This window comes from Phoenix dactylifera, chromosome 14, assembly GCF_009389715.1.
Source record: "Phoenix dactylifera cultivar Barhee BC4 chromosome 14, palm_55x_up_171113_PBpolish2nd_filt_p, whole genome shotgun sequence".
NCBI lineage: Eukaryota > Viridiplantae > Streptophyta > Magnoliopsida > Arecales > Arecaceae > Phoenix > Phoenix dactylifera.
Genome location: NC_052405.1, coordinates 14684917 through 14709191, shown reverse-complemented (window position 1 = coordinate 14709191; position 24275 = coordinate 14684917). Strand labels below are relative to the sequence as shown.

Genomic DNA, 24275 nt, shown 5'->3' with positions numbered 1-24275 from the left:
AATATAATATAAACTTAGTTTTATGAGGCTAAGCAAATGGTAGTGACAGGTCTGGCAAAAAATTGGGCTAGATGGATATGCATGGAATTGAAAATTTGTCAACTGCAATCCAATTAGTCCACCATCAGCTTCAGGGCGGAAGATTCCTCGCAAGACCCGCGGGTAATTTCTCCATCCTGACCGATTCCCGCGTTGTTCTTTGCCGCTAACGTCATCTAGCTCGACACCCTTTTATAAATAAACTGGAACTATCCATCCACAATTCCATCTCTTTCCTCTCTCCAAACGCGTCTCCGGGAAAAAATGGCTCTCCAAACGCATCTCCGGGCAAAAATGGATCTCCAAACGCATCTCCGGGCAAAAATGGCTCTCTTCTCCGTTCTCCAAGTTGTCCTCCTCATTGCCGACGAGGTAAACCGATCCTCGCTCTCATATCCATATACCAATATTTCGGCAGCTCATTTGCTTCTAGTCTTCTACTTTCCAGGTGAACTGGGCTGAAGAAGTCGAGGGCCAGCCGGCGAAAGGGGCGGAAGCCGAGATAGATCCAAGAACCCGGCAGAGCTGCTCTGAAGTCCATGAGGTAGATTGCTTCTTGTCCCATGCCGTTTATGTCTTGCTTTAGAGTGATGCGGTCCACCTTCGGGTGGCTACAGGGTGGTGTTGTTGTAGAGGAGAGTGGGAGAGGAGGAGCAGCTGATAAAATTGTGCTGGCCGGGAGCGCCGAGTGCCCGGAAGTGTATGTTTCCCGGGCAGGGGTTGGCCCGCGGCTGGTGCAGCGGAGGGGTAGCAGGAAGGGCTCCCTCGGCAGTACTGAGGTATGTGAATTTGATTAAAAGACGCTTGTAGGAGTTGATATCCATGTTTCCCTTTTGCTTTTTGTTGATGCTAAGAGGTTCCATGTTTCCCTTTCTTTCTTTTTTTTTTTTCTTTACTGATGGAGGACTTGGAGGATCGGCTGGGGACAAGAGCTTCTGGTGACAAAATTCTCTTAAGTGTGACTCCTGAAGATTCAGAAGCAGATAAGGTGAATCCTCACTTTTTTCTTTTCTTTCTTTCTTTTAATATATGAAGGAGGGATTCTCTATAAAAATATATGCTGAGACTATCTAGTTGCCACAGTCACTTCCAAATGGTTAATTTTTTAAACAGTTGATTGTGCTGTTTCCCTCTTTCCTCTTTCCTCTTCAATCTTCCCTTTTCCCTCTCTATCCATGTCCTCGTTTCCCTGGCTGCAATTGGAATACCTTGTTTTTGATCTCTTTAATAAAAATCATTGAATAAGATAAGCACAAGATGCATAAAACACATTGTTGAGATAGAAAATACCATATAACTTAAGCGTCACAGCTTTTAGCTTCACTTTAATGACATCTTTCTTTGAGATGGAAAACTCATTGCCGCCTTATTCGGCCATGCCAATGAGGACATCATTTGGTATAGCTCTTAGCCTCAAATAGAATCATTGCAAGCTTAAAGACCCACTACCTCTGTTATGTCATTGAGATTTCGGTTGATTAACACTAGCAAAGATGATGATCAATTAAGGAAAGAAAGAAGTGAAAGAAACTAGAAGGTGCAGGAAAGAATGCACTTCATCCTTGAAGAGGGGAGAAAAATTCTCAGTTACACCTCTAGTTGTGATAGTAGAATCTGATTCTTGGACATACATGGATAATACAAGATTATTACATTTGTCAATATCCAATTCTTAGGGTTTACGCAGAGATAGTGGCTCCAATGTCTGTTTAGTGACATGTTTTTTTTTCTTTACGAGCATATTGATTAGATGCATTCTTCAAACTCATGATATACACAGAATTACTGAAATATCGATGCTTTTACTTGTGCCTTGGTAAGAATGATTGACAAATAAGTATGATAAAACTAATGCAAGGCTAAGTGAACATGTTTCTGTTCATGCACCCATGCTATTTGTTGCTATTGGAATTTCCATAATACAAAAATGCATATATAAATGCTGATTTGGCATAATTTGCATATGTATATATCATTTTCTACAATTTTTTAAAGTCAAAGGGGGCTTTTTTGCCTTCCTCTAGCAGCATCATCATTCACAAGCTGAAACATCTTGCGGCGGAGAAGATAAGCGCTCCACAGCTCATATCCATCAGAACCTTCATATCCATCAGAACCTTCCTGAAGAGGCGAGTCCGTTGCATGATCACACTGGCAACAATCCATTAGATCAAGTACTCCGGCTAAATTATATGTTACCCACTTCTTTTTGTTGTTTAAAGCACTATGTTCTGAAGAGCAATATGATGACTCAAAGTTATTAATGACAGCAGCCGGATATTCCTGAAGACACCCCTGGTAGACATGCACCTGAAACAGCCAACGCTCCTACAGAAATCAATAGAGATTTAGAGTCGGTATGATGAATTCTGAAATATATAACCTCTGCATGTTCTCTTTTATGATAATCTTGGTAACATGATTATACTAATATCCTGTGGTGTATAAGTTAACTTTTGACATTCTAATTTTTGCACACCTCTGTTCTTACTAGTGAATTTGTCATGTTATTTGATAGCTAGCTCCAAATGGAGGTTTTCAGTCAGTTATTTCTCTCATCCCACTAGTGGGTCATACGTACTAAAAAAAAACTCCATATTGTAGTCCTCTTGCACTTTTGCTAGCAATATCCATATTACCAGAAGAACTGATGTTATTCAAAGGTAATAAATGATTTTTTTTGTCTGATTGTTTAGCAAAAAGTACCTATGTAAGATCGCCCCACTCTCCCAGAAGAAAAAGAAAAACGAAAAGTAACAAGATGAAAATGAAGTGAAATATTGTGGACCTCCTCGAGTCATCCTGAGCTTGTTTGCAAACTTAATGTAATAACCCCGAATTTTTTTTTTATAAAGAAAAAGAAGAATAGAATAATCCTTAAGTTAATAGGAGGGGCAGTATTGGAAGGAATCAAAAGTTAAAGGCATAATTGAAGATAAATTGAAGTGGCAGGGGCAAAATAGGGATTTTTGTGCTTGATGTGATGGAATTAGGGTTTTTGTGTTGTGGCTTTTGGGATTTAAACCAAGAGAGAGTTACAGAGAGAAGGGAAGGGAATTGGCCTTAGGCGGTGAAGAAAGAAAAGAAGAAGAAGAAGAAGAAGGAAAGAGAGAGAGGAAAGGAATTTGAGGTGGAAGGGAGCCCCGGTTGCGCTGCCAGCTGAAGGGAAAAGCATAGGTCTCCTTCTCCTCTATGCAAAGACCCCAGTTTTCAGAGGAAAAAAGGTAAATACCCCATCCCTACCTAGTATTCTAGAGAATTTAGGCTATAGAAAGGGTAGATGAGAGTTTTAGAGGAGGTTAAAAGAGAAGAGTCGGATTTCGACAAGGTTTTTTCGGGACTGCGGAAAATCTGTGTCGATGTCCTGACTTCAGTGACATGTTTCGGGGGTCAATCGGCCTCCGATGGTGATGCATATTACCTCTCTGGAAATTTCTATAAGTGTAGAATATTAGGTATAAATTTCATAGATTTTGGAGGCCACTGAGTCACTGAAGTCAGGACATCGATATAGGTTTTTTGCAGTCCCGGAAAAATCTTGTCGAAATCCGACTCTTCTCTTTTAACCTCCTTTAAAACTCTCATCTACCCTTTCTATAGCCTAAATTCTCTAGAATACTAGGTAGGGATAGGGTATTTACCTTTTTTTCTCTGAAAACTGGGGTCTTTGCATAGAGGGGAAGGAGACCTATGCTTTTTCCTTCAGCTGGCAGCGCAACCGGGGCTCCCTTCCACCTCAAATTCCTTTCCTTTCTCTCTTTCCTTCTTCTTCTTCTTCTTCTTTTCTTTCTTCACCGCCTAAGGCCAATTCCCTTCCCTTCTCTCTGTGACTCTCTCTCGGTTTAAATCCCAAAAGCCACAGCACACCCTCAAAACCCCTAATTCCATCACATCAAGAACAAAAATCTCCATTTTGCCCCTTCCACTTCAATGCATCTTCAATTATGCCATTAACTTTTGATTCCTTCCAATACTACCCCTCCTATTAACTTAAGGATTATTCTATTCTTCTTTTTCTTTATAAAAAAAAATTTCGGGGTTATTACACTTAAGAAGGCCTTCTATGGTCTCAAGCAGGTGCCTAGAGCATGGTATGGAAAAATTGCAGAGCTTTTATTATTTGGTGGCTATTCTCTATCTTCTGCGGATTCTAGTTTATTTGTTAAGCACATCAGTAAAGGTATAGTGATTGTTTGCTGTTATAGTGATGATTTGAACGTTATGGTGATGATGTTGATGAGGTCCGTTGTGTTCGTGGATAGCTATCCATATGGTTTGAAATGAAGGAATTTGGTGAGTTGAGATATTTTCTTAGCATTAAAGTAACTAAGCTTAAGGATGGCTATTTTATTAGTTAGAGAAAACATGCTTTTGATTTATTGAATAAGTATGGATTGGCTAATTGCAAGCATATGCGGATACCAATTAAATCAAATTAAAGTTGAGCAAAGAGCAAGGCAAAGTTCTTGATGATCCTACCATGTATTGACAAGTTGTGGGTAGTTTGATCTATTTGACTATCACGAGGCTAGATATTTCTTATGCAATTGGCATTATCAACCGATATATGCAGCGTCCTCGGCAGCCACATCTTGATGCGGTTTTACAGATCCTGAGGTAAATTGCTAAGACTGCTTATTATGGCATTTTATATACCAATAATTCTTCAGTCAAGTTAGCATCAACGAGGAACAACATCTGTCATTGATTTCCTGCGAACTGTCAAAGAGTTTGCAGATGAGCTCGCTGTTATTGACACCCCATTGTCATCTGATGATCTCACTCTTTACATTCTAAATGGAATAGGTTCTGAATTTCGAGATATTGTAGCACCTATCCGTGCCAGGGAGAAACCTTTTAGTTTCGAAGAGCTTCATGATCTCTTGGTGTCTCGTGAAGCTTATCTTCGACGTCTGGATGCTACTGTCCATCCTCTCGTTGTTACAGCTAATGCCACGAACCGTAGGCAAGGTTTCCATAAATCTTCTCATCGTCAACAAAGTTGTCATACTGCTTCCAACAGTAATCGACCACCCTTCTCCAAACAATCCAAGCTTCCAGTCATTTGTCAATGGTGTGATAAGTTTGGCCATTCTGCTCGCACTTGTCGTCAAATGCTTAAGGCCAAAGGAGGTGATGTTCATGCAAACTATACTGCTGCTCCCTCTACTTCTGATCCGAAGAAATGGCTGCTTGATTCCGCTGCTTCTCACAATGTTACTTCTGACTTAGCAAATTTGTCCATTCATTCTGAGTACACTGGCACTGATGAAGTGGTTATTGGCGATGGTTCAGGTTTGCCCATCACTCATGTTGGTCGTGTTGTTATTCCTTCTTCTTCCTCCAATTTTAAGCTCCATGACACGTTGTGTGTTCCTGCCATCCACAAAAATCTTATTTCTGTTCATGAATTTTCCAAAACTAATCGTGTCTCAGTTGAATTCTTTCCGTGGTATTATTTGGTAAAGGATCTGCGAACGAGAGTCCCACTTCTCCGGGGGCAATGTGAAGCTGGAGTCTATCCCCTGCGTGCTCTTTCCCGGTCATCTTCCACAGGGGTTCTGGCTTGTGTTGGTGAGAAAACATCTCTTACTGGTTGGCATCGGCGTCTTGGTCACCCCAGCTCCAAGGTTGTTTCCAAGCTTGTTCAGCTTCACTCTCTTCTAGTTTCTACATCTTCGGCAGTTCACTCTGCTTGTACTTCTTGTCATTGCAATAAAGCTCACCAACTGCCTTTCCGCTCCTCGTCTATTGCTACGTCTCGACCACTTGAGTTTATTTACTCTGATGTCTGGGGTCCTGCTGCTACTGAGTCTGTTGATGGCTATCGTTATTATGTTATCTTTGTTGATCACTATACGAAATATTGTTGGTTATTTCCCATGGTTTACAAATCTGAAGTTGCGCAGATGTTCATTCAGCTTAGAACATTGTTAGAGAAACAGTTTGAAACGCCTGTTAAGAATTTATACTCTGACAATGGTGGGGAGTTTCTAAAACTCAAGCCTGTTCTCTCAGCAAATGGTATTGGCTGGTTCACGACGGCTCCTCATACACCTCAGCAAAATGGCACCTGTAAGCGCCGTCACAGACATATAGTTGAAACAGGTCTTACTCTCCTTCATCAGGCTTCCATGCCCTTAAAATTCTGGTCTCATGCTTTTCAAACCGCAGTTTTTCTCATCAATCGTTTGCCCACGACTGTTCTTCAACTTCGGAGTCCGTTTCTTGCCTTATTTGGGCGCCATCCAAACTATCGGTTTCTCAAAACCTTTGGTTGTTTGTGTTTTCCGTGGCTCTGGCCGTATAACTCTAACAAACTTCAGGCAAAATCCAGACCTTGTGTCTTTCTTGGCTACTCTTCCAATCAAAGTGCATACAAGTGCTTGGATTTAAATACACAGAGTTTTTCTATCTCGGCATGTTGTTTTTGATGAAGAAACTATGCCCTTTAGAGCCTCTGGATCGTCTAGTTCTTCTGCTTCCTCTTCGACATTGTTCCAACAGGCACCGCTGGATGTGTCTCTTCCGCCTATCCCTCCAGTGGTATCATCTGACCTGTCTTCTCTCTTGGGTCCTTCTTCAGCCACTTCATCTGGATCAGGTGTGCACTCGGACTCTGTTCATTCGTCTCCCCTGCTGTCGGCTCATCAATCATCTTTTCCGCCCCGTCCTGCTTCTTCTTCTGGTTGCAGGTCTTCTCCTACCATTTCTCCTCCTCGTCGTACCATCGTCACCAGGTCTATGAATAATATATTCAAACCTAAGCAGTTCTATTCCGTTACGAAGCATCCCTTGCCCTCTATGCTGGAACCAACCTGTGTGACTCAGGCTTTAAAAGATTCTCAGTGGCGTGCTGCAATGTCTGCTGAGTTCACGGCTTTACTTCGTCATGGCACTTGGGAGTTGGTACCTCCCTCTCTTTCCCAGAATATCCTTGGTTGTAAATGGGTATTTCGTATCAAACGTTTACCTACTGGTGAGATTGACAAGTTTAAAGCTCGTCTGGTTGCCAAGGGCTTCCATCAGCGTCCGGGTATCGATTACGTTGAAACCTTCAGTCCAGTTGTTAAACCTGTTACCGTTCGCCTGATTCTTTCACTAGCTATTCAGCGTGGTCGGCAGTTGCGGCAATTGGATGTCAACAATGCGTTTCTGCATGGGACTCTCACTGATGAAGTCTACATGGCGCAACCAGCTAGGTTTGTGGATTCAAATTTTCCCCGGCATGTCTGTCGTCTCAAGAAAGCAATTTATGGTCTCAAACAAGCACCGCGTGCTTGGTATCAGGAACTCCATACTTTTATTCTTGGGCTCGGCTTTGTTAATTCTCGTTCTGATTCATCTCTCTTCATCTACAACAAAGATGCCATTCAATGTTATCTTTTGGTTTACGTTGATGATCTGATTCTTACCGGGAATCGGCCTCAGTTTATTTCTCATGTCATTGCATGTCTTGGTCGGCGGTTTTCCTTGAAGGATCTTGGCTCATTAAACTATTTTCTTGGTGTTGAGGTTCTCCCTACACGTCAGGGGTTGTTTCTTACCCAGCACAGATATATCAGGGATGTCTTACAACGTGCTCATATGGATGGCTCCAAAACAGTTCACACGCCCATGGCAACCAAGCCGATTTTACATCTTCATGATGGTTCTCCTCCTGCGGACGTGGTTTCTTATCGCAGCATCCTTGGTGCTTTGCAATATCTTTCTCTCACCCGACCGGACATTAGTTTCCCTGTCACTAAGCTCGCTCAATACATGCATCAGCCTTCTGAGACTCACTGGATTGCGCTGAAGCGGCTTCTTCGCTATCTCAAGCACACTATTTTTCATGGTCTTCTTCTAAGGCGATCAGCTCATTCTCTGCCACTTCGTCTTCATGGTTTTTCTGATGCCGATTGGGCGGGGGATCCCACTGACCGAACCTCTACTTCGGCCTTTCTGCTTTTTCTTGGTTCGTCGCCTATTTCCTGGTCTACTCGCAAGCAACGGGCTGTTGCTCGTTCCTCGACTGAAGCTGAGTATCGCGCTCTAGCAACGGCAACTTCTGAGCTTGCCTGGGTTGTTTCATTGCTTCAGGATTCGCAGCCCCCGATTCTTCGATGTGATAACATTGGTGCAACGCAGTTGAGTCTTCATCCTGTCCTTCGCTCGAAAATGAAGCATATTGCCATTGATCTACATTTTGTTCGGGATTTCGTTCGCAAGGGGTTATTGCACGTTTCTCATGTTAGTACCTAGGATCAACTTGCTGATCTTCTCACCAAACCACTTGCTCGTCAGCGTTTTCAACTTCTTCGTTCCAAGATGGGTGTTGCCGACGGATCCCCCATCTTGCGGGGGCGTATATAGGATATTACCTAAGCTATTGTTACAGCAACAACCTTTATCTTTCTCTTTCCCTTCTGTTGCACTCGTAGCCTTCTGTATGCTGTTACTTCTGTTGTAACAGTCGAGCTTATCCTACAGCTCATGCAGTCATCTTGTTCTCTATTTAACATCTCTCTGTAATCATATTCTGTGAAGAATAGTATCATTTTCTTCTCATATTCTATACTGGATGCATGCAGTGCATTCTTACACGGTAATCTCATTAGAATAATGATACCTCCTGGTTTTGGAGGTTTGCAAATAACAATATTTTGTTGACATGCTAGAGCAAGCTGATGAAAATCTGTTTGAAAAGTGATCATATAAATTTTCAGGGGCTTTTATATCTTCTCTTTTTTTTCGTTTTTTTTTTGCGTGCATGTATCTACAGAAGATTGGCAGTGAAATTTGTACCTTGTTCATGGCTAGCATTCACATGAGTGGTGGTTTTTCCTTTTTAGAGAAATGGATTTATTTCTCTGTCTAAAATCAGATATAGTCATAGTTCTATCTTGGCTTATAAGCAGTCAAATCCAGCATTATTTTTTTCAAATTACATTTGGATGCAATATACATCACCATTTCTGCTAGCTTGTGTCCTGTTTTTGATGCTTTCTCTGTTATCTTTTGTTACTTGAATGTTCATTGTTACTTTTTGTGATGATCTTAAACTGGAGCCACTTTATCCAAATGCTAGGGTGAAGGAGTGAGTAGCGAAGGGAGGCATAGAGAGACAGAAGCAGAAGAAGAGATGAAGCGTGCCTTAAAATTTTCTTATTTTTCAACTGGCATTGCTGGTGCAGGAATAGTAGGCATTTACTCTGGATATCTCGGAAATCAAACAGGACATGCCCATAAAATCCATCTCAAGTTGTGCACCTTCTTCATGCTGGCCACCTTCGGTTGTGGAGCCAGCATGTTTCTTCTGGCACAAGTCAATCTTAGCAACTGCATCTCTATTGCAATCTTCAGAGGCCTCAAGGTTGCAGCATTGGTGTTTCTAACCCTTGCAATGTTTATTATTTCCTTTCTTTTCCTAAAGATTTTTTCCATTCTTGCCTTTGTTCCGTCATTGGTTATAGTGATGATTGCATTGTTTATGGCTTTATGCCATAATGGGCTTCCATGTTGTCATCACCAAGGTAATAGTGGCAGGTCATTCGATCATTCATCCTAAACTGTCTGAAACATTTGGATGCTGTAGAATTGCATTGTTCTCAATCCTAGCCTCCTGCAACTATGTAAATTAGTATGTATATTGATCCGCTATACAAAAAGATTCATGAAACTTAGATTAAGATTATTTTTATACTGAAATCATTGTTGTATTGTCTGTTCTCATCGGAATACAGAGAAAAATAGAGAATCTATAATAGTGGAATGTTTTCTTTTGGGCAAACTAGATATAATACAGATGTTGCTTATTTCTTCCATTTCAATGGAGACTGAATACAGAGAACAAATGGGAAATATATATTTATGATATCTTCTCTTTACAACAAGCTAGATATACTACAGATGTTGCCAAGTTTTTATTTGTCAATATCGATGGCTTTTATCAATCAATAGAGCAGGTTTAGTATGGATCATTAGGATGTAATCTTTGGAGCTAGTTGCTGAGAGCACTTTTTCTGCCACTAGTAGAGGAGACACTCCATTGTTCAAATCTAGTTGTGCAGCTCAATGATGTCATTAACTCAAACTCTTCACATAACAGCTAATATCCATGCCCTTGCACAGGAATCATTCTTAAAAGCTATCAATTATGTAACTAGCGTCAGTTAGGGATTTAAATGGCTCTCCTCTAGCCTTAGCTTCCATCCAATTATTCACTGTAGTGGTAATTGTTTACACATTCCCTATATTGACAGCCAATTGAACCATAATTGTCACTGATGGACATTAATTTAGACGAAGTATTGGAAAGTTTCATGGAAATTAGCTTCTGTCTTGCGGCTCTTGTCCTAGACTCCATCCACCTACTGAATGACAGTTATATTCCTATGCCTGTCCTTTCCACTTCCCATTCACCTGCACTTGAGCAGTCCTCTCTATGCAGATCGATGAATGCAACATCACCAGAATTCATCTATCGACACGATCTGGACGTCCAAAGAGTACTTCATAGCCTGAGTTTATCAAATATTGTACAGATTTTGAGGCCTGCATATCTTTCAAAACTAGTGGCATCTCAGTTCTTACACCATTTTCGGAGTAGCAAAACAGTTATCAGCGAGCAATAGCTTGGATGGTAGCACCCCTTGTTAGTTGGGCAAGGAGATGGAGGTTCGATTCTGGTTGGGGTCGTTCCTTGAATGAGTAGAAAATAGGTGGAGATTATACCTTCCTAGTCTGAATAAAAGAAACAATGCTTAAGCCAATATATGTCAAAGATGACCTGCTAACTGAAGCTTGTCGATATATGACCTTTATACCTAGGTGCTCTTGCACATATGTTGAAACAGTAGGTGCCATAATCATGAGGACCATGACATTCAAAATAACCAACCCAGAGATATTGACATGGACATTGCTTATATTGACATCAAGTTGTAGAAATGGGATCAGGCATAGATTAGTAGTATTCTTGAAACTGCTAAATTGCTTATATCTCAGCATTCTAAGATCTGAGCTTCCTTTTAAGTTTAAGAGAGATCTTCTCTCAGTACCAACAGTAATTAAAACAAGGGCTCCCACATCCCTTGTCTCTCAATTTACCTATCTTTAGTTAAAGACAATTTGGGGTCGTAGGTGCATTATTTCATCTAGTTTTTGATTTTCCATGTTTCTCTTTTAAACAGAACATTAGCAGTTTCCTTGCTCAATCCATGTTTGCCAGGGAGCAGCTAACCCCACAACATGGTTTTTTCCTGTCATAAAATGCTCTTAGGACATTGGAAATGAATTTGTGGGAAAAGGGAAACACAGCCTTGCATGCAGGTCTAGCTTCGAGCTAACTCAACTATTTTGCTTGCATCATTTCCCATTGTAGAAGGGTTTTATAGTTTTTTTTTTTATGGTTATCTATGTGTTTTCTTGACCTCCTTATTAGTTTTGGAATACCATGTATTCAGAAATTTTCACACCACTTAGGCTGGCCATGTTGAGAGTCAGACCAATCCTTACCTGATGCAACCCATTTTCAGGCGAGATATCTAGCCTACCTCAAACCAATCCCTTCTTAATCTAAATTCAAGTTGGGTGTCCTTGGATTAATTAGGTTAGGTCAAGTTGAGTTTGATTTAAAGTTATGAAAAAGCATTGGAATACTGCTATTTAGCTAATGTTAGATTGGACATTGGATTCCAAGTGTTTGTTGCATCGTCTTTAATATTTTAGGTCCATTGTCTAGATTATCAAAAGACAATCCCAAATCAATATAACTAGTAATTGTTGCGTGTCCGTGGTATGTTGTCGACAACTTTTCCTATCAATGGTTTTGTCTCTTTCATCTCCGTGCTCAAGGCTTTCGATTAGAGAGAGTCAAAGAGATTAGGTCTAGGTTTCAGTAAATAAGCCTTTTCTGTCAATCAGCCTTAGCTTAGCTACTTGGCGTCTATCTCTATATGGAAGAGGTCCAGGGTTTGGACCTGATATCATCCCCGTCAAATTTCTCAAAAAAAATATCGTAGATGTTTGCCAAGTGAAGGGTTTGTAGTAAATATGGAAGCTTTTTATATTTCAAAATTTCATCACATGTTAAAGTACATTAAAAATGTATTAAGGGACCACTTTCACAACTCAAAATCCACCACATTTGGCAGGCAAGTTTGGAATAAAAACTTAATTTCATGTTGTAGAGTCTAAATCCCTAAACTACATAACCCCCCACCTCAACACCCCCACCCCCCAAACCATAAAAAAAAGAAGAAAAAAAACTTCCGATCTTTCCTATTTTACGTGTCTTATAGAGTTGTGAAAAGGATTCTATCTATCCTTTTTTTTTTTCTTTTTTTTTTTCTTTTGCTGAAAATGGGCCAATGGCATCTCCGCCTCCCCCATCCAAAGGATGTACCCTGAATGATGAGCCATAAAGGCAGCCACCCAATCGGCCGCCCCATTGGCTTCTCTGAATACATGTTTGGCCTCGACGGCCATCCCAACCCCACACATCATCCCAATGTTCCGAACCAAGGGGTGATCTATGCCCACACCCCTCAGCCCCTCCTGGATCCACCTGATGACTGTGGCCGAGTCGTCCTCCAGGACAACCGAGCCAGCCCGCAATACCTGCCTCGCATATCGAAGACCCGCCCAAGCAGCTCGTAGCTCTGCCCCGGGGACCGAAATGCCGAACAACTGACAACCACCTGCTGCCACCACTCTGGAGTGCGGGCCCTGTATCACAAAACCCGCACCACCCCGCACACCTTCATCCTGTACAGATCCGTCGAAGTTGACCTTGAGGAAACTCGGGGGTGGGGGTTTCTAGGTGAAAAACACCATCTGAGGAGCTGCCGAAGTAGAGAGGGAACCCCAGGCGTCCCAAGCTATCAAAGGTCCATCGGAAGAGGGTCCGATCTCCAATGCCTGTACTCGCGCGAACTCCGCTACAAACCTCGGTGACACCCTACGCTCACCGAGGGTGCGGGCGTTCCGGGCCAACCAGATCTGATGAGCTGTGCAGGTCGCTCTGATAGCCTCCCGACATGTCTGAGGGCGGGCCAACCACTGCTGTATCATCTGTAAGAACTGAAGCCTCCCACTCCAGACCTCTCGCGGGATCCACTGCCATGCCAACCTCGCCCACGTACACTGGAAGAGCACGTGGTCGACCGACTCCTCGACACTGCATGTACCGCACTCCGCTGGGATCCTCTAGCCTCGCCTACTCAGCACTGCTCTCATCGGAAGGCGGTCCCACACCACCTTCTATAGAAAGAGTGCCGCCCTCGGGTAAAGCCCCGACCTCCAGATCCAGGTGCAGTCCTGCCCCGGCTCATACTCTCGCTGGATAACCTGGGGAAGGTCTCCCAGTCTGATGCTGGACCGCCAAGAGGTGCCCCAGATCCTGACATCTGGCCCCCCACATCTAGGCACCGGGAGGGACCGGATCCTCTCAGCTAGGTGTCCTCCGAACAGCTGTCGTAGCCTGGCATCATCCCACCCAGACTCTCCCGGAGAAAGAAGATCGGAGACCCGCAACCCCTCCACTGCCTCAACATCGATCATGGTCGGCCACCACCTCAGTGGAACAGTATCAATCCATGGGTCCGTCGTCACATCAATACTCCGCCCATCGCCTATTGATGAGAGTACAAAAGTAAAATTTTCATATTATCTTAATTAGTATTATAGCTAATCTTTATTAATAAAATTAATTAATTAATGCTTTATCTGTGTTTGAGTGCATGTAATTCAAAAGACCCTATAATGCTGGATTTTAGCCCAATGCCCGGTAGTTCGAGCTCAACAAATCCTTAGCGTCTCATCTGAGCCTCACGTCGCCCGTCATTCGCATGAAATCCATATCAATGTAACCACATGTTTCAGCTAGCACAAATGCCCGCATCGTGGAGCTTCCTAGCATCATCAAAACCGTCCATGTGGCTTTCCAAGCATCATGGCATCTCCTCCATGGGACCTAAATCAAACCCAAGGGACCTAAGCCAAACCGGCTCTTCAATTCAAGCCACATCTCATTCATGGTTTCGGATTCCCCTGTTTCAAGAACATTCAGCTGCATTCCATTCTTCCCATCATTCATCTATACTCAAACATCAAAACAAATTTCATGCATCTACGTCAACGGGTTGAAGCAAGATCAACATCCCATCTCCTTTATTTAGGAACAAACCCAACATAAAACTCTTCCCAGCATTTCATCCCATCTACCCGTGAAGCACAACAGAGCATGCGTCACCCCATGTCTCATCCATTCCCAAACTTCTACAACGCTCCCAGCTGAAGAGTCCCAAAGTCGATTCAACTTCATTCATCCCGCTTTTCATCAGCATCCTTCCGTCTCCCCTGTTTCTTCCCAGCTCATCCAAGCGTGGAGCGTGCGACGGAAGAGGAGGAGGCCAGCAGCCATCGGGAGGAGAAGAGTCCCAAGCCGAGTCCTCCACTTCTTTTCCAGCAGCAGAAGCGTCACAACAATCGTTTCATCTTCAAATTCCCAATGGCAGCGAGGGAAATCCAAAGCCAAACTGGCTCTTTCTTTCATCCGTGAAGCAACTCCCCAAGCTCTTTCGGCTTCCAAGCAACAGAGAACCGTCCCAGCACATGCAATCGGATCATCCATTTCGGAATAGAGCTTCCAGCCGAGGAGTCTTCTCAACACCCCAACGGCCATCAACGTATTCCATGCATCCGATCGTTTTATCTTCTTCCAGCCGTTCCCAGCAAATTAATTCCATCCACGAGGAGTCTTCCCATATTCGCAACTCCCTCCACCCCGCATCTCAGCCGCATTTCATCCGGCCTCTTCAAAATGCTATAAGAAGGCAGCCGAGCAAGCGACCAAGGGATCGATCTAGAGCATCTCCTCTTCCATCTTTCCCAGCCGAGCGAGAGAAGACAAGAGGCCACGGAGGAGAGAAGGACACGGAACAAGAGGGAGAGGCGACCAGGAAGCCATCCATCTGCACCTCCTCTTCCGATCCATCTACTCAGCCGAGCGTGCGAAGGAGGAGAGGCCAGAAGCCGTGACGGAAGAGGAAGGGAGCCAGCCGGGCGAGAGGAGGAGGAGACGCGAGAGAGAAGAGAAAACAGAGCACTCTGTTTTCTCAACCAAACGAAACCAAAAAAAAAAAAAGAAAGAAAAAGGGATTTATGCTTATTTTATTTATTTTATGCTAATCCCTTTTATAAAAATGCTTGCATCTCATATGGATAGCTAAATCTCCTTTAGCTAAGGCTAGGAAAAAGCCTAGCATTTTCTTCATGTATTTTCTTTAATCATCAATGGGATTTTAATGTTTTTGATTTGATTTATGGTGCAGTAGATTTATAAGAATTATTTCAAACTTATATATTTTTTTGATTTGTTATTTCCCCCGGGTATAACAGATACTTAGAAATCCCTGTAGTTTAAAATAGAATTACTGTAATACTGCCCATAAAACTAAATCTATTTTATTATGATTAATAGATGATTTTAAGAAAAGCATGATTAAGTGTTAGGCTGAATCCTAATACCTTAGTTATATTTTTATCAATCCGAATATTGTTTAGCCTTTAGTTTTTGTTCACTGTCAAATCCCTGTGGATATGATCTCGGACTCACCGAGAATATTATTTTGCTACACCCTATACTTGGGGTATTCTACATTTAATTTCCCTTTTAAAAAGAGCAAGATTAAAGACGTAGCAAGTTTTTGGCGCCGTTGCCGGGGATTTGCAACGTGCGAACGAGAACAAGGCTGAAAATTTCAATTCTTTATTTTTAGTTCTTCAATTTTTCTTTATTTTTAACACAGCTGAAATTTCAAATCTTTTCAGATTCAAGGGTGACACAAAGCGGGACTAGTAACGAGGAAGATCAAGATCACATTTTTGGATTCCCGGAGTGAACGAACTCCGGCCGTGAGTATTTAAATTAATTTTCCTGTTTTGCTCATACTAGTCCTATTTTTCCTAGATTAGAATTTTACTCTTGTTTTAAAAAATTAAAAAAAATATTATTAATTAAAATAATAAAATAATAAAAATAATAAATAAATAAAAAGAAGAAAAAAAATTTAGCTAGTTTGCTTGATCAACTATTCAAATGCAATTTAATGTCATGACATAAAATGTTAAAAATCTTCTTGATTGTTGCATATAGTATAAAGCATTTGCATAAAATAATCTAAGGGCTGAACCCATTAACAAGATAAGGTCGGAATTTCATCACTCGTCCTTAGCCCAAAAATTATCCAAGTGCATAAATATCCTAAGCCTAATTAAAATTAACTAGACGTTGGCCCCTAAGGATAATCGAGCTCAATAGGACGAAGACCACTGAAAGTTGCACCAATTTCGCTCTATGACCCCGGTCGATGTCTAGACAAGCTTTGTCCCTCTAAGTGATTAAAGGGAGACAGTTTCTGTTCGAGGAAAGTGGTTTTTAAGTGGGACCTTTGCTACATGCATCGTGACCCCTCCACTTACCTGGGAGCTTACCTGGCCGACTAGGTTATTAGACCGGATTGGAGGCTTAAGTGTACTCTTCAACCCAGTTAGGAGCTGTCTAGAATTTTTAGGAAAACCTTAGAAATTGTTGGGTGATGCATGTTTTAATTAAACTTTTGTTTTGCTGTATTAGGGTGTTTGTGTAAAAAAAAAATTTAATAAAAATAAAAATAAAAATAAAAAATAATAAAATAAAATAAAAAATAATAAAAAACTTAGTATATGCGGTTGTGGCAAAGAGATAAAACGAATAGATTATTTCGAGTTGAATCAAAAGATAAAAATTTAATTATTCAAAATTCAAATAATCAAATGGAAGATAATGGTAGTAATCAGGGAGATAATGAATTCCAAGATGACTTACCTATTAGATCGCTTCGTGATTATCTACAACCCACTAGGACCAGTACCCCATCCTGTATGGTTATTCCTACTGCTGCGGGAGCTTTTGACATGAAACCAGGAATAATCCAATTACTTCCAAAGTTTCACGGACTTGATTCTGAAAGTCCCTATTTGCATCTGAAAGAATTTGATGAAGTATGTTCAACACTTCATTTCAATGATGTCACTGAAGAGGTAGTTAAGCTTAAGTTATTTCCTTTTTCTTTAAAGGAAAAAGCTAAGTCATGGTTACACTCCTTAAGGCCTAGGACCATAGCTACCTGGCAAGAAATGACAAGAGAATTTTTAAAGAAATTCTTCCCAACACATAAAACAAACACACTTAGAAGAAATATCATGAACTTTGCACAAAAAGATGGAGAAACATTTTTTCAGTGTTGGAAAAGATTTAAGGACCTTCTCCTTGCTTGCCCACATCATGGATATGAAATTTGGAGGGTCATTAGTTTCTTTTATGATGGTTTGTCCTCCAATATGAGACAATTTGTAGAAATGATGTGTAACGGTGAATTCATGAGTAAGGAACCAAATGAAGCTTGGGATTATTTTGATCTTTTAGCAGAAAATGCACAAGCTTGGGATACAACAGATAAAAATGAAAAATCTAAAATAGCACCTAATGCAAAAGGAGGAATATATCTTATTAAAGATGATAATGATGTCAATGTAAAAATTGCTAATCTGACTAGGAAGGTTGAAGCCATGGAATTAAGCAAAGCCAATATAGGAAAAGCACAAACTATTATTGAAAGTATATGTGGAATTTGCGAGAGTAATGCACATGTGACCAAGGATTGTCCTACAATCCCTGCTTTTCAAGAAGTGTTGCATGATCAAGCAAATTTCACCAATACTTATAAAAGACCATTTCCAGAAACATATAATCCTAATTGGCGAAACCATCCTAACTTTAGCTGGAGACATGGACCCACTGCCAATGAATCTCAAGGAAATTCTGTTCCTACTCCTTATGTGCCACCACATAGGAAATCCCTTGAAGATACTTTGCAAACCTTCATGCAAGGGCAGACTCAAATAAATCAGAATACAATGCAATCACTCCAAGAACTTAAAAATTCTGTAGGTAGAATTGAGGCTCAACTCAATGTTAGGGAAAAAGGGACATTTCCAGCCCAACCTCAATCTAACCCAAAGGGTCAACATGAGGTCCATGAAACAAGTTCATCCCAACCTAGATTTGAACAAGCTAAGTCTATCACAACCCTTCGTAGTGGAAAAATAATTAACAAAGAAATTCCGACAAAAGATGACAAACCTGAAAAATCCATTGAGAAAAGGGATGAAAATAATACTGAACAAGATGATCCAATACCTCATCATAAGATAGTTGCTCCATTTCCTCAGCGCTTGCTTGCAGTTAAAAAGGGAATACCTGACCAAGAAATTCTGGATATTTTTAAACAAGTAAAGATTAACATTCCTCTATTAGATGCCATTAAGCAGATCCCATCTTATGCCAAATTTTTAAAAGATCTTTGTACCATAAAGCGAAAGCTTTATGTACAAAAGAAAGCTTTTCTAACTGAACAGGTGAGTGCTATTCTCAAACACAACACCCCACCTAAGTATAAAGATTCTGGTTGTCCTACCATATCTTGTATCATAGGAAACTTCAGGATACAACGAGCCCTTCTTGATTTAGGTGCAAGTGTTAACTTACTGCCCTATTCAGTTTATGAACAGTTAGGACTTGGTGAATTAAAACCCACCAAGGTTACTCTCCAACTTGCCGATCGATCTATAAAGATACCAAGAGGAATAGTCGAGGATGTACTTGTCCAAATTGATAAATTCTACTTTCCAGTCGACTTCATAGTATTAGATACCCAGCCTGTCATGAACTGTACCACTCCAATACCTGTCATTCTAGGCCGCCCATTTCTAGCTACTTCCAATGCTTTGATTAACTGTCGAAATGGAATAATGAAAATGTCATTCGGGAATATGACTATAGATTTTAATATATTTAACATTTGTAAACAACCCGATAATGATAACGAAAATGATGAAATTCATGGAGTTAATCTGATCGACTCCATTGTAGAGGATGCTCTTGTCCCATCTCTTTCTTCTGATCCTTTAGAAACATGCCTAACTCATTTCGGAAATACAGATATCAACCAAAACTTTAGAGAAATCAGTGCTATATTAGATTCAGCTCCTTTGTTGGATACAGATAGGTGAAAATCTCGTTTTGAAGAATTGCCCACACGCAACAATAGTCCTCTACCATCTAGTGTTCAAGCACCTAAACTTGAGCTAAAGCCTTTGCCATCTGAGCTCAAGTACGCATACCTTGGTCAAGAAGAGACTTTTCCTGTGATCATATCATCCCAACTCGAACAAAGTCAAGAACTAAAATTATTGGAAATTCTCAAAGAGCATAAGGGAGCAATAGGGTGGACAATTGCTGATATCAAGGGAATTAGTCCCTCAATTTGCACTTATAGAATCCACTTAGAAGCTGATGCCAAACCTTCTCGTCAACCTCAACGTCGATTAAACCCAAACATGAAGGATGTGGTTAGAGCAGAAGTTCTGAAACTTCTGGATGCAGGTATGATCTACCCAATTTCAGATAGTAAATGGGTAAGTCCAACCCAAGTGGTCCCGAAAAAATCTGGTGTTACTGTAGTCAAAAATGCTAACAATGAATTAGTTCCAACTAGGGTCCCCACTAGTTGGCGTGTATGCATTGACTATAGGAAACTTAATTCTGTCACTAGGAAGGATCATTTTCCTCTACCTTTTATTGATCAAATTTTAGAAAGGTTAGCAGGTCATAAATATTATTGCTTTCTAGATGGCTATTCAGGTTACAACCAAATTGCAATTGATCCTGAAGATCAGGAAAAGACCACTTTTACATGTCCTTTTGGCACATTTGCTTACAAGAGAATGCCTTTTGGATTATGTAATGCTCCTGCAACCTTCCAAAGATGCATGCTCAGTATTTTCTCCGACATGGTTGAGCGCTTTTTGGAAGTCTTCATGGATGATTTTTCAGTTTTTGGCTCATCTTTTGAAAATTGTGTGGACCATTTAAGACTAGTCTTAATTCGGTGTGAGGAGAAGAATCTAATCTTAAACTGGGAAAAGTGCCATTTCATGGTAACTAGGGGAATTGTTCTCGGGCATGTCATTTCATCTGAAGGAATTGAAGTAGACAAGGCTAAAATTGACTTAATTGCTAACTTACCCAACCCAAAAACTATCAAAGATATACGCTCATTTTTGGGTCATGCAGGATTTTATAGGAGATTCATTAAAGATTTTAGCTCAATATCTAAACCCTTATGTAATCTCCTTCAAAAGGAAACCCAATTTGTGTGGTCTGAAGAATGTCAAAAAGCTTTTGATAAACTCAAAAGCCTGCTGACCTCTGCTCCCATCATGCAACCACCTGACTGGTCACTTCCTTTTGAAATTATGTGTGATGCCAGTGAATATGCAGTTGGGGTAGTTCTAGGGCAAAGAAAAGAAAGAAAGCCTTATGTTATCTACTATGCAAGTAAGACTTTAAATAGTGCACAAAAGAATTACACCACTACGGAAAAGGAACTACTTGCCGTAGTATTTGCACTAGACAAATTTAGGTCTTACTTGATTGGATCCAAAATCATTATCTACACTGACCACGCTGCCCTTAAGTACCTTCTTTCAAAAAAGGATGCTAAGGCGCGTTTGCTTAGGTGGATCCTTCTGCTCCAAGAATTTTTTCTAGAAATAAGAGATAAAAAGGGGGTAGAAAATGTAGTAGCTGATCACTTGTCCCGTCTGACTCTTTCAGATTCCTTAGACAATTCACCCATAAAAGACACTTTCCCTGATGAGCAACTGTTTGAGATCACATCTTCACCCTGGTTTGCAGACATTGCAAATTTTTTAGTCACAGGTGAAATACCAAGTCATTGGAACAAACAAGACAAAAGAAAATTTTTGACTGAAATAAAAAATTTTTTCTGGGATGATCCTTATCTTTTCAAATACTGCCCAGACCAAATTATTAGGAGATGGTACCTAATGACGAATTTATTAGTGTCATTTCCTTTTGTCATTCTGAAGCTTGCGGTGGTCATTTCTCTGGTAAGAAAACGGCTGCAAAAATTTTACAGTGCAGTTTCTATTGGCCCACCTTGTTTAAAGATTCCCATAACTTTTGCAAAGCTTGCGAGCGTTGTCAAAAGTTAGGTGGGATAACTCGTAAGAATATGATGCCTCTCAACCCAATTTTAATTATTGAAATATTTGATTGTTGGGGAATAGATTTTATGGGCCCATTTCCTCCTTCATTCGGAAATTTGTACATCTTAGTAGCTGTGGATTATGTCTCCAAATGGATTGAGGCAATTCCTTGCAAACATAATGACTACAAAACTGTTCTAAAATTTTTAAAGGAAAACATTCTTTCCAGATTTGGAATGCCTCAAGCCATCATCAGTGATGGGGGTTCACACTTCTGTAATAAGCCTTTTGAGGCTTTAATGCGAAAATATGGGATCACCCATAAAGTTGCCACCCCTTATCATCCACAAACAAGTGGACAAGTTGAAGTATCAAATCGATCAATTAAGAATATTTTGAAAAAAACAGTTAACCCAAATCGCAAAGACTGGTCTTTGCGTTTAACTGATGCACTGTGGGCTTATCGTACTGCTTTTAAAAGTCCGATTGGTATGTCTCTGTACCGTCTTATTTTTGGCAAACCTTGTCACTTGCCTGTGGAATTGGAGCATAGGGCATACTGGGCTGTTAAGAGATTTAATTTTGATATGGATAAGGCTAGTTCACTACGCAAACTTCAACTTAATGAACTAGAGGAAATCAGGAATGAAGCATATGAGAATGCTCGAATTTATAAGAACAAAATGAAAGTCTTTCATGATAGAAATATTATAAGGAAAACATTTGAGCCTTCCCAGAAAGTTCTATTGTATAATTCAAGACTTCATTTATTTTCAGAAAAATTGAGATCTAGGTGGACCGGCCCGTTTATAGTTAAAACTGTTTATCCGTATGGAACCGTTGAGATAGAGAATCCAAACACTGGTAATATTTTTAAAGTAAATGGCCAACGTTTGAAGTTATTTTTAGACAACTTTATCCCAGAGGTTGAATCGACTAATCTGGGAGATCCTGTTTATCAGGATTGATCTCTATATCTGCTAGAGATCCTTTGTTTGTACATAATTTTTCTTTCTTTCATATGACAATTGGTGAGCAACAACAGTGTGCAGTCATTCTATCAGGTAAATTCTAACCTTCAGCCTTATTATCCTTCATACTATCATATTTAATGTATTCATGTTGAAACATTGGGGACAATGTTGAAATTAAGTTGGGGGGGAGAGATTACTGTATTTTTCTATATATCATACCAATTGTCATATCTTTCAAAAAAAAAAAATCTTTCAAAATAATAATAATAATAATATATATATAATAATAATAATAGTAATAATAATAACAAACATATATTTTGTTTCATTTAATTACCACTTTAATTTTTTCAAAGAATTAAACATGTGTAGCTATTAAGGCAAGGAGCATATTATGACTTATCAGAGACCTATTATTAGATCCCCACACAAGTATTCAATGACAATAGGAAAGCCTCAGGAGTTTACTTGTGTTACCTATTTATTTGTTGACCTTATTCGCAAAAGAAGTACGAGTGTCCTTGTCTTAAAGTCCATGTTTTGGTTTTCACATAAAGATAGAGTTTGAAATTCCCGGCTAGATCACCTGGGTGCCTTATGTTCTGACCTCGGTTAACCTATAGTCACAATACAGTCACGTTACATATGTATATATATATATATATATAAAGAGAGAAATAATACAGTTTGTCTTCACTGAGTAACCGGGCCTCTTGCCTACAAAGCAGCGAGTGTTCGCGTAAAAAGGTGAAAATGACTAAAATAAGTGACTAGTCTGGCCTCGTGGCGTAGTCTGGTTCGAGTAATTAAGTCCGAGGGGTGTTTCACCTAATGCCTTGAGCCAAGTGGATCAAGAGTCATTGACCCAAAGCTCGTTACATGGACCTTACTAGAGCCTAATGGAGTTGGACTGTTGTAGTCACTATGTGAAAAAAAAATAAAAATAAAAATAAAAAATAAAAAATAAAAATAAATTAAACATGAGTAAGTTAGTTAAACTTAAACCAAGTGACGTGTGGATGACTGGTTTGACTCCATTGTTTTAGAACTCTGTGTACCTGGGATGTCTAGTTGGGATTGATAGCTTCATTTTTATATGCGAACCATTCTGGATAAATAACATGTGATATTCGGAAAATTTTGTGGATCGGGAGCTAACAAATGGTAGTTAACACTTGTGAATTTGAGTAGTGCACCTAGAACTCAAAGGGTACCCAATTGTGGTGGAGGTATAGGTATTCTGAGACGTCACATTTACATTTGCCTTAAGAGTTGCTATGTTTTAAAGTATCTTCTAACTTAAAAACGATGTTTGTGGGTAACATCACTGCAAACCCTCACGAGACAACACTCGTCCACTAGGGTAACCTAGGGGTTTAACGGCTTGTTGCACGTGCTAAGTGCAATCGTAATGCTCTACGAAAGTGAGTATTTATTTTAATTCATGCATATTGATATATATATATATATATATTAATAAAATAAGCAATACTTTTGCACCCTCATTTTATCATTTTCATACTAAATTGCTAGAGACTAGCAATAAGCTAGTTGGGGGGTGTGATGAGAGTACAAAAGTGAAATTTTTATATTATCTTAATTAGTATTATAGCTAATCTTTATTAATAAAATTAATTAATTAATGCTTTATCTGTGTCTGAGTGCATGTAATTCAAAAGACCCTATAATGCTGGATTTTAGCCCAATGCCCGGTAGTTCGAGCTCAACAAATCCTTAGCGTCTCATCTGAGCCTCACGTCGCCCGTCATTCGCATGAAATCCATATCACTGTAACCACATGTTTCAGCTAGCACAAATGCCCGCATCGTGGAGCTTCCTAGCATCATCAAAACCATCCATGTGGCTTTCCAAGCATCATGGCATCTCCTCCATGGGACCTAAATCAAACCCAAGGGACCTAAGCCAAACCGGCTCTTCAATTCAAGCCACATCTCATTCATGGTTTCGGATTCCCCTGTTTCAAGAACATTCAGCTGCATTCCATTCTTCCCATCATTCATCTATACTCAAACATCAAAACAAATTTCATGCATCTACGTCAACGGGTTGAAGCAAGATCAACATCCCATCTCCTTTATTTAGGAACAAACCCAACATAAAACTCTTCCCAGCTTTTCATCCCATCTACCCGTGAAGCACAAC

At 40.2% G+C, this 24275-nt stretch overlaps 1 protein-coding gene and 1 non-coding gene across 4 annotated transcripts; one reads left to right on the top strand and one right to left on the bottom strand.

Annotated features, from left to right (window-relative positions):
- Positions 1 to 138: 138 nt before the first annotated feature.
- On the top strand, positions 139 to 9715 carry LOC120113077. 3 transcript variants are annotated; one of them, XM_039133797.1, is made up of 7 exons: positions 139 to 411; positions 488 to 583; positions 657 to 818; positions 944 to 1027; positions 2064 to 2213; positions 2313 to 2396; positions 9110 to 9715. In XM_039133797.1, exons 1-7 carry the CDS (start codon positions 304 to 306, stop codon positions 9587 to 9589), a joined length of 1164 nt encoding a protein of 387 aa, XP_038989725.1. In that variant the 5' UTR covers positions 139 to 303; the 3' UTR covers positions 9590 to 9715. The 3 variants fall into 3 exon arrangements, with proteins under 3 accessions (XP_038989725.1, XP_038989723.1, XP_038989724.1); XM_039133795.1 differs by having other exon boundaries at positions 141 to 411; positions 2310 to 2396; XM_039133796.1 differs by having other exon boundaries at positions 144 to 411; positions 2067 to 2213; positions 2310 to 2396.
- A 7535-nt stretch (positions 9716 to 17250) lies between these two features.
- On the bottom strand, positions 17251 to 17357 carry LOC120113206. The gene has a single exon (XR_005515008.1). It is a non-coding gene; the product is annotated as a small nucleolar RNA R71 (small nucleolar RNA).
- Between the last annotated feature and the right edge of the window lie 6918 nt (positions 17358 to 24275).

Coding starts and splice junctions, on each gene's coding strand:
- LOC120113077 (XM_039133795.1), top strand. CDS start 304: ATGGCTCTCCAAACGCATCTCCGGGCAAAAATGGATCTCCAAACGCAT. Junction 819..943: donor GCTCCCTCGGCAGTACTGAG/GTATGTGAATTT, acceptor TTACTGATGGAG/GACTTGGAGGATCGGCTGGG. Junction 2,214..2,309: donor GCAACAATCCATTAGATCAA/GTACTCCGGCTA, acceptor TATTAATGACAG/CAGCCGGATATTCCTGAAGA.